Source organism: Sinocyclocheilus rhinocerous, unplaced genomic scaffold (assembly GCF_001515625.1).
Source record: "Sinocyclocheilus rhinocerous isolate Xijiao unplaced genomic scaffold, SAMN03320098_v1.1 scaffold362, whole genome shotgun sequence".
In the NCBI taxonomy this organism is placed as follows: Eukaryota; Metazoa; Chordata; class Actinopteri; order Cypriniformes; family Cyprinidae; genus Sinocyclocheilus; species Sinocyclocheilus rhinocerous.
Genome location: NW_015639507.1, coordinates 289,697 through 305,983, shown reverse-complemented (window position 1 = coordinate 305,983; position 16,287 = coordinate 289,697). Strand labels below are relative to the sequence as shown.

The 16,287-nt window shown below is 38.7% G+C and overlaps 1 protein-coding gene across 7 annotated transcripts in view; it reads left to right on the top strand.

Moving 5' to 3' along the window:
• LOC107751174 (calmodulin-binding transcription activator 1-like) overlaps nt 1-16,287 on the top strand; it is a 324,185-nt gene that overhangs the window by 149,019 nt on the left and 158,879 nt on the right. For all 7 annotated transcript variants that reach the window (XM_016566811.1, XM_016566809.1, XM_016566808.1 and 4 more), the window contains one exon: nt 14,544-14,611. In XM_016566811.1, the coding sequence (XP_016422297.1) occupies nt 14,544-14,611 (68 nt within the window). The remainder of the gene's footprint in view (nt 1-14,543; nt 14,612-16,287) is intronic.

Genomic DNA, 16,287 nt, shown 5'->3' with positions numbered 1-16,287 from the left:
AGCGCCTTCACGACATGGCGGCGGCAGCAACTATACTACAGCGAGAATAAAAGTTACTCCTTCTTTCTTTGTGTGAACATTTGGGCGGTGTTATGCAAATCTTCCCACATAGTGACGTAGGTATGTGGGGGTGTGTTAGAACGAGCCGTTTTAGGTAGGCGTGGCTGACTCTTAACTTTTATAAAGAATATCTCTTTGGATTTGAGACTTTAGTCTTTGCAACTTTACAGATCTTCTTTATGCACCAAGAGCTTGTAACACTCGAAAGAGAAAGGAAAAATTGAAATCGCATCATATGACCCCTTTAAATAACTGTATCCTAAGTGAGCATAAAAGACATATTTCAGAAGCATTTAAAAAATCTTACCAACCCAACGTTTTGAACCATAGTGTTTATTAACCAAATACTTGCACATTACATAAACTTAAACATAAACAAAAGAATTGCATTTAAAATTGTCCAAACACAGAGATCCTCCATAGACTTACTGTAGAAAAAGAGCAAAAGCTTTTCTAAGAAAATGGCAGATGGTAACAGTTGCTAAGGTAGGATTGGCTAGTAGTGTTTTAGGGCAGGGCATGGCAAAGGAGCAAAGAAATCACATAGGTTGATGGGTTCACATGCATAGACGAACATTGATCATGACAAAGCCTGATGCTTAAATTGCATATTTTACATTCTAGAACAGTTAACCCAACCAAACATCATGAAAATGATTTGTTTAAGTCATTTTTGTTCTTGCTTCCCAACTCTTTACTCAGAGTGCAACACACTCTATCCCAGAGTATTTGTATTGGCTCCCTATGAGTAGAGGTCATCACATATGTCTGGTTGTCTTCCATAGGTGCTGTTTCATCTGCACCCATCGTCTGCTCATCTCTCTAGCCTTCAGCCATTGATTTTGATGGTGTAATAATATATGAGTTGTACCTGTGGCAGATGGACAGCTTCTACGGAGATGGAGTTGGGTTTTTACAGCGCACACTCAGCGGTAGATGAGGGCAGGAGGATTTGATACGATTCGAGACTGAACTCGTGACCTCAGGGAAAGCAGCAGGGTTACCATACGTGAGATGATTCCTCGATCTCAAAGGCGAGCGGGGAGGAACTTCACATTGTCCATCAACTTTTCCCATTTATCACAGTCAGGGAACTGGGAAACTGATAGTCTGGTTAATTAGCCGCAGTCTTGAGCTATTATTGTGTGCTGGAGAGTATAAACCATGTTAAAAGCTTTGCAGATCTTATGTTCCATAAACAAAACATGCAAAATACTCAGCATGTTAACTTAGCATGTTTAATTTGGTCAGATGCAAGAAAAAAAACAACATCTCATAGATCAGGGGTCTTCAGTGGGGGGCCCCTGACCCATAGGGGGTCCATGGGGGGTTGTTGGATCTCAAGCATTGTTATTTTGTGGAAATAAATGGAAATGTGCTAAACGCGTTTACTTCAGCCAAAGCTAAAGTTAAGATGCTAAAGTTGAGTTTAATGTTTCATTGTTCCTCTAACATTACATTTTATTAAATACATTTGAATGTACAAGTTTATGACTCTGTGCATCAATAATGATTAATTTTAGTGCCTCGTAAGACTGTAATTTGAATTATAATTTAAGGAAGTAGAGTTAAAATAAATTCAGATAAATTCATAAACCTAGTGTGATTATAATGTAACTAGAAAAGGAAAGTTTGTCAAGACAAACTTTTTTAAGGTTTAATCAGCCTTATAGTTAGACAGACCAAATGGATAAATAAATTAACTTTCATTTTATTGTCCATGGTGGAAGAACACGTGAACACGTTTTTGGCAATAAAAAAATAAATACTAGCATTACTATTCTAGGACATATGTAGACCCCCAAATCTTACAGTATATTTTCCCCCATATTCTAATATTGTACAGCATTACACATGTCGAGAAGGTGTGCTTGTGTGTGTCTTGGATGCACATTTAGTTTATCAGTGAGTTCTAGCATCAACCTGGTGGCACCGCTGATCTGGCATCACCAGGCTAGGAAGCACATCTCAGATCACAGCCAGTGGAGGAAATTCAATATTCCATTGTGTCCCCAATCGAGCACGAGCAGCAGCCTCGATCCCTGGCGAGGACGAGTGCCACTGCGTTTCTGGAGTAGATCCCGGGTGAGCCCAAGCGGAGGACACGTCTCTCCTCCTTCCTGTCTCTGTCGGATCATGTATTCCAGATGGGGCCCGCGTGTCGTGGAGGAAGCATGAAACGTTCCATCATTCCTTCCCCACCGGGGCCTCACTGGCAGAGTCGGGACGGCTCCTAGAAGCTTCTGCCTGGGATGTGACCTTCACTCCCTCTTGTTGTAACAAAAGGTGGAGCACATGTGTGGATGGTGGCGGTTTCCTCCCTGGCTGTACTTATTCTCTCACGATACGATGAAGAAAAGGCATTGCATTGGTCGTCCAAAATTTGGCCGACAACAATCAGGAAATGTCTTATTTTGAGCACTCTTTGATTTTGGCCTTCCGGAGCTTTACTGTATGTGACTTGTTTGCGTTTGTGGTTTTAATTCATCTGCAGAGCCAGCTATTAATTGCCGTCGCTGTCTGACGAGCTGTAATGTGAATGATCTGAGTGAACTATTTACTGCTTCACTGTGCAAGTGAGGAGCTAAACAAGTGGACAAGTTCAAAACAAATGAAAAACGTTTAGGCTTTTGCAATTATGAGGAAAATTGCTTGGATGAAGTATTGCGATTTAAGTTTTTCCATCTGTAAATATCCCTGTTTTAGTGAAAGCTGTGGACTAATTAGATGAAATAGCTTTTTATCTAAAAAAATAAAATAAAATTTAGTGCTGCTTTCGAAGGCTGTTTGCTATTGTCGTTATGAATAAACCACACATCTAACCTGTCAATTACACAGCTGAGATTCATTGATGAGTGTGTAGTATGTAGATGAGTATGCTGCTCGTAGCTGACACTTATACTGAATCCTTCTCACGCACACAGTAATGGGAAAATCACATCACCTCTAATAATGCAGCCGCTGTTTTCATTAATGGCTGACCCTGATCTCTGTCTCTCTCACTCTACCGCTCTTGACTATCTGATAACGTCCTTGCAAATGAGAGTTTCATTTTTATCATGGAAGTCAGCAGCCTTGGCACTTGGACAAGGAAAAACAATCTTGCTAAGTGCCAGGATTCAGCCCACCTCTCTCTAACACTTTTTTTCTCTCTCTCTTCTACCTCTCCAGCACAATAACGCCCTCTCCTTATCATCGCCTGAGGTTTACGATTGACCAAAACAAACAGATAACCTAAGAGAGGAACAAGGCCACTGCAAAACAATAGAGAAAAGAGAAGATGAAGGGAGAGAATATAGACAAATGGAGAATAAAAGCCTTTAGGAAGACAAAATAATGAAAGCGACTGTTAAATATGAGAGAGTCTAAATGAACAAGAAGGAATAAGGAAAAAGTGACAACTCAAGCTCAGGATTTAGGTTTTATGCATTTGACTGACACTTTTAAACAAAGTGACTTACAGTGCATTTGAACTGAAGTTTACCCTGGTAATACAAGCCAGCTTGGCATTGCTTGCGCAATCCTTTACCCGTTAAGCAACAGGAATACACTTTTTATTTATGTTTTACATCTATTCCTTTAACAGATGTACATTCTTATATTATTAATAGACATTCATTCATTTACGGGCTGGCTACAGGAACCCACTTTGACACTGTAGTTTGCCAATCTGCAAATATGCCAGATATTTTTTTATATTTTTAAGTTTTTGTTTGTTTGTTTTTCAACTTATACATTTTTTTTTTTAATTTTCCTAGCGCTTAAACATTAGCTCATGGTGCACAGCCATGTTTCATAAATATTTCTTTACATTAAATATTTCTCCCAAACTTTAAGGTAATTAATGTTTGATGTTGGTTTTAATGGTCACATGATATGCAGGAAATCAATTGAAAAATGTAATATTTTTTAGTAATTGTTTTTTATCGTCTTTTTTTAAATGATTTATTTTACATTTTTATGGTTTGATTAATTATCAGCTTTTCATTAAACTCATGAACCCAAAATGGTACAAGTTTATCCTATTTAAATCTATGTGATAAACGAGTTAGGTTAAAAGAAATCTAAAAGTAATCAAAAAGTAGTCTGATTATGTTACTTAAAATGTTTAATGTAATGGATTACGTTACTAATTACAATTTTTGTCATGTAATTTGGAATCAGTAGCAGACTACAATTTGTAAGTAATCTACCAAGCACTGATTATTACTTTTAGCTTTTTAGTTACCAGTATCATTGCGCATGTTGTACATAACGCAGATCAGGATCCTAGTAAAATCTATCTTTCTCATTTCTGCATTGCTCACAAATCGATCTTTAGCAGATGTTTTTTTTTTTAAACACAAAGGTTAAATTTTACATATGCAGAATCCAATTTCCTCGGTCTCTGCATTCTTTCATAATTCATAAAAGCCATGTGTCCTGGAACCTGTTGTCATATATTAATATTAATGACCCAAAACAAACATCATCACCCAGTGTGACTGATCACACACTACACAAATGTTTACATCTCTTTGAACAACTGGAACTGAGTGCTGCAGGTTAACCTTAGACAGCTGCTGTGCTGAGAGGTCTGCTGGGATGCACACCTGCAAAAATATAAAAACAACAGAAGTAGAACTTTAGCGTGTTTGCCCCTATTGGCCCTCCACGTCTCTCAAAGCGCATAGCGAGAGTTATTTTCTGTGCTGAGGTGACAGGTTTGCCTGCCAGCTCTCTGTATCAAACAGCTGGAGAGCTGTGCGTGCAGCTAATGCTAAAACAAGCTGAATTGTTGTGGTCTGTTTACTGATGTGGGTCTAAAGGTTAGCAGATCAGGCCGAGCTGCTGTTAGTCATCTGAAAATCAGAAAACTTCAAACACTCGAAAGTAGACAAATACATATTCACAATAGCATTCATATTTTTTAAAAAGCAAATACATAACTATTTTCCTTTTTTTTAAATGAAGAGATATTCACAGTAGCATTCACATTTTTAAAAAAGCAAATAAATATGTATTACTTTTTAAAAATAAATAGGTATTCACAAGCAAAAGCAAATACATACCTATTTCTTTCAGATTTCTTTATTTAGTTACGTTTATGCATTTTGCTCTCGCAGCTTCTTATAATCTTGCTTTAATTGAAATATATTTGTTATTTTTTTTCTTATTCTTTCATGTATTTTATATTACTAACAATTCAGTTCTAGTTTTTTTTTTCTAATATTCTGACTTGTGAAGCCGTTTTAACTGCATTTTGTGTATGACATCCATCCATTAATTCGTTCTACTGTTTTTATATTTTTATATCTGTGAAGGACCTTGAGTTGTATTTTATGTACTAAAGGTTCCATATAAATAATAATAATAATTATTATTATTATTACTTCTGTTTTTAGGCAACATGAAATGGCATTTAACCCCTTTTTACCTGCATAATCGGAGTATTCAAAAAATTTATTTCAGAAAATTTATTCTATAATAGGTATCGACAACATCACCTGAAAAGAAAGTCGTTTTATAGACAGAGCAAGCTATTTGATTAAGGTTTTTTTTTTTTTTTTTTTTGCTAAAACTTTTTGAAATATTGTGCAGTGACATGCACTTTACTGCCAGCAAACAGGTATATAAGAAAGTAAAGGCAAGTTTGATTTCCTGTTGACCTTCAGACTCTGTCTTTGGGTTGAGACATGTTGAGGAATGTTTTCATGTTCTGCATTGTCACTCTAACAATGTTTTCGTTCACACTTACTGTCCTTCTCATCTCCTATTCTTAGGACCCCTTAAATGTGCCCCCAACGGTGTAGCTACACAACTAGCACTTGATTAATTAAACAACTTGATTTAGTTCTTCGAGTGTCCAAAAGTTTTCAGATGGAGGTTCCTGGAGGACCAGACTCAGGACCACTCTATGACCTGGATCCCCATTAATGGTCCTCTCACCTTCCCTGCCCTTCTCTGGCAGAGACTTCTTTTAAAGTATGCCACAGTACATTTCTCCAGTCCTCTGCCAACCTGAGCGAACATCAATCTTAGAGCACTGTGATGTCCGCTGCACCTTCGCCGGAGTCGTTCTCCTTGAGCCAGCGTCTGGACAGCCCAACCACACACATCCACTAATCAAAGCGGGATCTGGAGCGGCATCTCCACAAAGTGCAAGAGAGACATTGGCAAATGACAGTTAAAGGAAGCATTTATCTTTTATCTGCAATAAGCTATAGAGACTCCTGAGCATCATGTCGGTCTCGGCTTGTGTGTGCGCATGCGGACAGTATGAGGACCAGTGTGGCAGATGCGAGCGCTATGATTAATGGCTCAATTTCCAATCCCACTTTTTTTAAAGTGGATTGTCAATTTGCTCTCTGTGATTTGGTGACGTTTCATCTACTGAGTGGGTGGGGAGACAATGTAAAAGATTGTGGATGAGCAGTTTGATTATGATTATTGAGATGACAGCGAGACTCTAGGATGGACTTCATCGCTTTTTTGCTGCTGACCTTGGGAGGGAAAGAGAAAGACACTTCAGTTTGAAGCACAGACACATGTGGAAGCACATCTCACTGACATACAGGCCTAGAAGAACAAGTTCATAATGTGGGTTTCTAAGAACCTCCCTATTTTCCTTATACTTCTGTTAAAAAATGTGTTAAAATATTGTTTGTTAAAGAAGTCTCTTATGCTCACCAGGGCTGCATTTATTTGATCAAAAATATTGTGGAATATTATTACAATTTATTATTACAATTTAAATCAAATGTTGTCCATGTGAATATATTTTAAAATGTATTTTATTGCTGTGATGCAAAGCTGAATTTTCAGCATCATTACTCCAGTCAGTGTCACATGATCCTTCAGAAATCATTTTAATATGCTGATTTGCTGCTCAGTTTTGTATCATTTTTATCAGTTTTTATTAGTAGTGCTCAATTATTAATAATAGTTCTTATTATCAATGTTTAAAATTTGCTTAATATATATGCTAAATTTTTTTGTGAAAAACAATTGTTTAGAATTATTTGATTAAAAAAACATTTAAAAGAACATAATTTATTTGAAGTTTTATGTTATAAATTATAACATTAAAATGTCTTTACTTTTACTTTTGATCATTATAATATGTCCTTGCTGAATAAAAGTATTATTATTATTTATTATTATTCTTTTATTTTTAATCTTGCTTATCCCAAACTTTTGAATGGTAGTGTATCACTGTTTTTACAAAAATAGTAAGCAACAAAAACTGTTTTTAACATTGATAATAATAAGAAATGTTTCCTGAGCAGCAATTTAGCATATCAGAATGATTTCTGAAGGATCATGTGACACTGAAGACTGGTGTAATGATGCTGAAAATTCAGCTTTGCATCACGGGAATAAATTACATTTTAAAATACATTTAAAACAGTTCTTTTAATTTAATGTTTGTTCACACCTTAATCTTTCCAGGCTGCCCTTAAGGAACCCCATGGTTACACAGATTAAAAGTGATGGTGTGCTCACATCAGAGCTGACCATACCGCTTGATAACGTGTGAGTGTTGGTTTAAGTGCATTCAGCGTAGTTCAGCAGGGTACGCTCTGACTAATACTCATTTCGGAAACTGCCAGCCATCTATGTAACGCAGGATTTAAAGGTACCTGTGGGGACCAAGGCAGGAACCAGTGTGATGGAGTCCTGCGCTAATGAATCAGGGCACGTATTCAAAAAGGATCTGTCGTGCAAAATTTTCTTCACCCTGCAGCAAATTGTGGAGGAGAGTAGTTTCAGCAGAATGAGGACTCTCTCCAGCTTTCTTCACGGTGCCTCGGGGAGCAGTTTGGGTTTAAAATGCATTCGAGTTCGGTCAAATGAGAGTCAGTTTTAGGATGACCCTCAGCAGAACTACATGGCCTCCATCTTGGCCTAAATTAGAAACTGAATATGAATTATGCAGAAATCATTCAGAAATGTAAGAGCCTTGTATTAGGAGTGGGCATTTTAGCTACTGTCTGTCTCATATCTCATTTTATTTATTTATTTTTCCCTCATTTTTCCCTATTTGTCATACTGGTGCATTGCATTAGCGCACCACAGATCTTGTAGCAAAATACTTGTTTTTATGTAATTGCCATTTTTGCCTTAACTAATTCTAGAGTGTTACCCATGGTCAAGCAACAAAAGACTCCCCTGAGCTCAAGCGGGCCGGCTTGATCACTTCAACAAAGTGCTTGATCAAAGAGTGACTGACACTTTGAATTAATAGCTGGAGTAATTGTACTAGATAGTCTCTACGGTTTTTTCACAAGCTCGACGGCGATGTGAAATCCACACGTTTTCCACCACGTCTGTTTGGCAGCTCGAACGTTTCCCTTTAAATAAGCCTGTCAGGGAGTCATATTGTTCACGACGACTTGTCTTTCATATTGGGAACAACAGAGGGAGACGGATGGCAGGCCTGGCCTTTTGAAACAGGTAGCAGGATTTGCTCATGTCTTCCTTTGGTGTTGAATTGTTAGAAGTGTTTCAAAGATCATTTTCACAGGAGGCCGATTTGCATTTCATAAAGTTTAGCAACAAGCATTCAAGACGTAAGCCTGAGAGAGAGGGGGAGAGAGAGGCATTATCTGGAAGGAAGAAGACACTTCAGTTCGTCTGGAAAGCCGGCTCCTTCTCACACGCCTCTCTTGACTCCCGTTTACCCCCTACTATAGTTTAAAGAGCGCTTTGAGGAGTTTCACATTTGTCGGCTCCTGAGTGGCAAACTTGGAGGCGCTCATTGGCAGTCAGAGCGAGGCGGTGCCGCCCTTCAGGTTAAGTGCAGGTTAGGGAAAGAGCTGCCTGGAGCAGGTTCGCTAGAAGCCAAACGACTGACTCCCAGCGTTCATGGGAAATCGGAGGGATCTTCATCTTCATTTCAATACAAAATGACTTTGTCATATAATCTCTTTGGTGACTACAGCTCTGAGTTAGGAGCACGGAACAGAGGAATAATAAGGCAATGAGAGCAAAGAGGAGGGGAGGAGTGCTGGGAAAGTGTAGGAAGCACTAAAAGCAAGCTTAATGGAAAATGAGGAAAACTAGGGTGAGAAGGGACAGAAAAGACGAGCGGGCCGCTGAGAATTGACTCCAGAATAAACAGAATTTGACAAAAGCTCGGCTCCCCGATGCTCGGTATCTGTCTTGACGCTTGTTTGCCAAATTACAGCAGGCCATTGTTTTTCATTCAGTTCATCAGTGGCAGTGCCAGGACACTCCCGAGTTCCCAGCGTAACAAACAATCACACAGTGAAAATGCAGGCCCGGCCCAACGGTAAACAGAATAACAAAGAAGTATGTGTTACGGTCACATAAGATAATGAAATGCTTTGTGAAAATATCACTTGAAAACAATGAAGGCGGTCGTCGGTTGAGTTGGCACACATGCCTGGCGTCAGAAGCCATGTATGATCACTTTTTAAATGATAAAACTAGCAGATTATCCAATCTCACACTCCATAATGCTAGCTGGATTTTTTTTCTCATTTGCTCAGTGTTATTGTCTTGGTTTTGGCTACTTAGTGTGGATGTTGTGACCTCTTGTTTAGCGACCAGCGTGTTTTGGTACACGAAACCTGCAGTTCAGTAATCAGATGTTGCTTAATGGAAAATGAGGAAAACTAGGGTGAGAAGGGACAGAAAAGACGAGCGGGCCGCTGAGAATTGACTCCAGAATAAACAGAATTTGACAAAAGCTCGGCTCCCCGATGCTCGGTATCTGTCTTGACGCTTGTTTGCCAAATTACAGCAGGCCATTGTTTTTCATTCAGTTCATCAGTGGCAGTGCCAGGACACTCCCGAGTTCCCAGCGTAACAAACAATCACACAGTGAAAATGCAGGCCCGGCCCAACGGTAAACAGAATAACAAAGAAGTATGTGTTACGGTCACATAAGATAATGAAATGCTTTGTGAAAATATCACTTGAAAACAATGAAGGCGGTCGTCGGTTGAGTTGGCACACATGCCTGGCGTCAGATCCCATGTATGATCACTTTTTAAATGATAAAACTAGCAGATTATCCAATCTCACACTCCATAATGCTAGCTGGATTTTTTTTTCTCATTTGCTCAGTGTTATTGTCTTGGTTTTGGCTACTTAGTGTGGATGTTGTCACCTCTTGTTTAGCGACCAGCGTGTTTTGGTACACGAAACCTGCAGTTCAGTAATCAGATGTTGATTTTTTTCATTTACTTTTTAATATTTATTAACTTATATTACTATCATCAATATAATAATTTTATAATAATGTTATCAATATAATTAGACAAACATTTCAAAATGATTCTTCTATCTATCTATCTATCCATCTATCTGTCTGTCTGTCTGTCTATCTATCTATCGTTCTATCTATCATTCTGTTGCTCTTTCCATCCATTCTATCATTCAATCCTTTGTTTAATCGACCATTTGTTCTTTCGCTCTCATTCCTTCCATAAATTCTATTCGTTCAGTTGTTTGTTTCATCCATCCATCCAAAAACGTAGAGACTTGACAATTTAGGCCTTGTCCACACTAATGTTTTCGCTTAAATGCATGTTTTTCTCTCCATTTTGGCCTTCCGTCCACATTGAGATGGCGTTTTTGTCAAGGAAAACTGAGCTTTTTGAAAATTCTCTCCAAAGTGGATAAATTTGAAAATGCTGTTTCCGCGTAGTAGTGTAGAATGTCAAAACGGAGGCTTTTGAAAACGATGACGCATGTTTAGTCATGTGACGCATTTTGTACCAATAGACATATACAGAGTTCTGGCATGAAACTCTAGATGGCTCAGTCCGATAGGTCTAACTCAGTCAGACCTAATGACATAATTATCACATGGCACAGCTGATTGGTTCTCTCCTGTATCGGTAGCCAATGAGCTCGCTGCTCAACATTCAAATATATGATTAGTGCTTGTATTAGTAGTTGCAGCTTGCTTCAGAAACCCTCCACCTTCCCCAGCTCCACCTGTATAGATCTGCTATGAGGTGATTCATGTATGATATATGGGGGTTATTCATATGTGTTATATGTGCAGCAGCAGTATTTCTTACATGCTTACAGCAGCATGTTGTGGATGTATTGGCAGTAGCAAGACTCGGTACTTGCTCTGCCGCCGCAGCAGCGTAGCAGATCTATTCCGCCAAGACCAAATACATTAACATTGTCATGTCCATTACCATGCCAATCCCTCCGAGAGTTGTCATGACAGAAATATGTTTATACCGGTAATTGTGCCTGTTATGTACTTTTCACTTTCACACTGTTGCTAAAGATATTTACTTTGTACACTCTTCATATTACAGTCCTAAAAAGATGACAGAAAAATTACTCACAATTGCTGTCCTGCAACAAAACATATGGGCAGTTGTGTTTTAGATCAAACATGAGTGAGCGCGACATGGACACGTCAGTGAATGATGAGAGCTTTCCATAAATGAAATGATCCTGCCAGAAGAATTGCGTGAAAACTTATTCTGTCTGTTGTCTGTATCATCTCAATGAGCTTTCATGAGGTTTTACACATGCGCAGTAAGGCGAATTTGACGTTTTCCGACATTTCAGTGTGGATGAGAAACTGATTTGAGCTCTGTTTTAATTCCTGGATTAAAATATTCCAATTCAAAAATTCAGTTGGAATTAAAAAGCACTCTTGATTCTTTTCTGAATGATTCACAAGACACTTGTGTCTATGAACACTTTCTCTTTCCTCTTGGCTCTTTAATGCACTACTCATTTCTCCTCTGTTAGACCCATCCCTCCCCTCTTTGCCTTCAGTAATGAGGGCAGCAGGGTTAAATTGGCACTGCACAAGTTGGCATCTCTAAATTGAAACCAAGAGAGAACATTGCCAGTTGTGTTCCCATACACTTCCCTGGGCCTTCTGCCTGTTCTCAGAGCCGAGCCAAGAGAGCATATGGCCGCATGTAGATACGCAGCGAATCTTTCGCGTGACTGTTATCTGAACACTCTACGCTAGTGAAGAGCGTCCTGATGTGTCTGTCCCGTAGACGTGCGCCACTTGTTACCCAAATCCTCTCTCTTTAGCCACATTCTACTTCATATAAAGCGTGAACAACTGTGAAAGAGCTGTTAACATATATGTGACGTACGTTGCCTCTGGATTCTAGAAGCCCAGACACTGATTCTCCTCACGCTTTGCTCAAATGAGCCCACTGGTGCATAAAATGAGATCTCAGAATTCAGGCATAAGTAACTCATGTGCACGTGAATGTTGTCTTAAGCGCTCTGGTGGTGGTTGCACAGCGATACGATGCAGGATCTGCCACTTGTCAGACGAGTTGATAGTCGATATGGCATGCTGATTGGCTGTAGGACTCGAGATGCGATTCGCCCCTCGGGGCTGTGTAATCTGGCTCCTGACAGCTGCTCAGTGGGCAGTCTGAACACTTTACGAATACCCCATAGTGACAGATGAGCGATGGTCATCCTCAGGTCATCTAGAAACAACCATGACTCTCGTACCTTGGCTCAGAGATGGACGAGTTGCTCATACTAATGCTCAAACCTTGTTTCATAAGATCATGTTGTTGGAAAACACTCGTTAAGTTTATATGACAGTGTTTTGTGGTGTTTAAATGGAGTACTCTAGGTTTATAAGGACTGCAGAAGAAAGCTGGTCAATTTTACAGCACCTGAGAGAGAGTCAAACTCACTCGGCTTGGATACATTTGTTTTAGTACTTTTAATAGTCTGATAACATTAAAGGCAACATGTAACCTGCTTTTCTTCTAGCTAATAAGCCCTTGACTCAAGGTTATGACCATACAACACAGCTGTAGTGTGATCACATCTATCTATCTATCTATTGTTGTCTTAAGCGCTCTGGTGGTGGTTGCACAGCGATACGATGCAGGATCTGCCACTTGTCAGACGAGTTGATAGTCGATATGGCATGCTGATTGGCTGTAGGACTCGAGATGCGATTCGCCCCTCGGGGCTGTGTAATCTGGCTCCTGACAGCTGCTCAGTGGGCAGTCTGAACACTTTACGAATACCCCATAGTGACAGATGAGCGATGGTCATCCTCAGGTCATCTAGAAACAACCATGACTCTCGTACCTTGGCTCAGAGATGGACGAGTTGCTCATACTAATGCTCAAACCTTGTTTCATAAGATCATGTTGTTGGAAAACACTCGTTAAGTTTATATGACAGTGTTTTGTGGTGTTTAAATGGAGTACTCTAGGTTTATAAGGACTGCAGAAGAAAGCTGGTCAATTTTACAGCACCTGAGAGAGAGTCAAACTCACTCGGCTTGGATACATTTGTTTTAGTACTTTTAATAGTCTGATAACATTAAAGGCAACATGTAACCTGCTTTTCTTCTAGCTAATAAGCTCTCGACTCAAGGTTATGACCATACAACACAGCTGTAGTGTGATCACATCTATCTATCTATCTATCTATCTATCTATCTGTCTGTCTGTCTGTCTGTCTATCATTCTATCGTTCTATCTCTGTCTATTTATCTATCATTCTATCTTTCTATCTATCTATCGTTCTATCTATCTATCTATCTATCCATCTATCTATCTGTCTGTCTGTCTGTCTGTCTGTCATTCTATCAATCATTCTATCGTTCTATCTCTCGTTCTATCATTTGTTTGTTCTATTGTTCGTTCAGTTGTTCATCCGTTCTATCTGTCTATTCTATCTGCGGGAACCCAGTGTGCCTGTAGTTTTCTCTATTTCTGTTTTATCACGTGATAGAAAGTCTAAGGCCTTCTTAAGCCGTACGGCTGACTTATCTAATCTGCGGCCTGTTATGCATCAAACTAATATTGCTGTTGAGACAAAATGCAATGCCATCAAGTTAGCTGTCTGTCTGGCTGTCTCTGTCATTCTATACATCATTCTATCTTTTTTTCCATCTATCTGTCTCTGTCATTCTATACATCGTTCCATCCATCCCATCCATTGTTATATCTATATGTCTGTCTAGGCATATATACCTAAAGGTTTAAAGGGGAGGTCTAATTCTATTTCATGCTTTCTGACTTATATACACTGTTAAAGAGTTGGCTGACATGACACCTTCATAATCATGACATGACACATGTCATGAATATGAAGGAGGTTTTATGCATGTTTATGACAACTGTCATTAAGTGTCATTCACTCAGTTATGTCATTTTTAATGCAAAGATGACATTGTTTGAGATGTCTTTGTTATGGGTTAGGGTTAAGGTTAGGTCAAACAATGTCATATTTGCATTAAAAATGGCATAACTGAACGAATGACACTTAATGACAGCTGTCATAAACATGCATAAAAACTCCTTCATACTCATGACATGTGTCATGTCATGATTATGAAGGTGTCATGTCAGTCTTATGCACACCCCTTCAAGTAAAGTGTTACCTCTCAACTGATATATGAGATTAACATTGCATTGTTTTTGAACTATATCAGCATTTTTAAGACACAGAGTAAAAAGAGCACATTTCTAAATGTTTCTTCATTTGTTCTGTTGCAGGAGATTGCGGCCTACTTGATTACATTTGAAAAACATGAGGAGTGGCTGACGACGTCCCCCAAAACCAGGTAAGATGACACGCGTGACAGCGTTTCCTCATTTCGAATGCAGAGTGTTACCTGAAAAGCAGAAAGGTACGTTTCAGCACAGTTGCCAGTTCCTGCGCATTTCGTGGGCATGTGACAGATAATGGAATATTAATGACTATTTATAATGCAAGATGTGGCCAGGTCTATTAACTTAATGCTGTCTTTGCTCACCAATGCCATTAACGTGGGTGGTAATGTGGTGAGATCGTAGAACATCACCCTACGGTGATAAGGGCTCCGCACGAAATGTACAGTGTTACTTGATTTACCGAGCAGTGATAATGAAAAAGCTTTTTACTTTTAATGCCAGTTTCTATATCTATCCTGAGAGATAACAGCTGTGATATGATGATGAATGCAAATTAAGACAATATGTGATTATATATGAAGCGCACATCAAGAGCAACCGAATGGCACGCAGATTCATTCTAGACTTTGACGTTCCGAATGTTTTCAGTGCAGTGTATTTCTATAGAAATATAGAAGGCCATGCAATTCAATTTAATCATAACATAAGGAACTTGGGAGCATAGAAGAAAATATCCAACGGTATCAAAAAGGCAATTTTGCATGCTTATCTGTGGTGGACCTGAAAGATAAGTTTGGATTTATTCATAAACAGAAAGCTGTGGAAAGGGTAAGGGTTTGTATGGGAGGCAAATCAAGGGAAACTAAAAATGTGGGCTGACATATCACCACGGGGTTTTGGGTTCAAGAGCTGTTTACATGGACAGAGGTTACCTGGCCAGCATCTGGACCTGTCATTCACAGAACGTGTACACACACTTTTGTAAGTACAGCGAGCAGACGAGGCAAATCAGAGCTGCTTTACTGAGCACACAACTGCTCAAGACTTTTAGAAGCAACCTCGTTTTCTTGTGTAACGATATTTAGTGATTCAGCTCTGACATCAGGTACCAAATGACTCATAATACGTTTCTTGATTTGTTGTGTTTTACGTAGGCACAGACACACACACATGCTGTGCCCCCCAAAACATATTTTAAGAATTAAGCCATGCATAAAAATATCTGAGCATCATTGCTTTAGATAACAAAATATCAAGTGTCTTTTATTTTGAAGAAAAAAGAACAAGCACATTTCAAGCAGAACAAAAAGAAGTTTGTTGGTTTTAAATGATAAAACTACTTCTACTACTACTAGAACTTAGAAAACATGTGTTTTCTATCCAAATATGTGGATATTTATTTTTATAGCCGGACACCATTTCAGTGCATGTCCAGTGTGAGTTTTTTACATTTTTGAGCACTTATCTACCAATGCAAATCACTACTCGTATATTGCAAAGATTGCTTTAACTGAAACATTTCCCGTCAAATTACAATTATGAAAATCTTGACAGATAATCCAATGAAATCAAAATGCAATGATATTTAGACATTTTTAATTGTGGCTTAAGTGTCTCTCTCTCTCTCTCTCTCTCTCTATATATATATATATATATATATAACCTATATGTTACAATAAATAAAAGATTGCACAATAAATTAAATGTGTTTTACTGGAATACTAAAATTATATGCACTACTGTTCAAAAGTTTGGCGTTGAATGTTTTTGAAAGAATATGCTCCCCAACGCTGCATTTATTTAATAAAAAATACAATAAAAACAGTAATATTGTGGAATATTATTA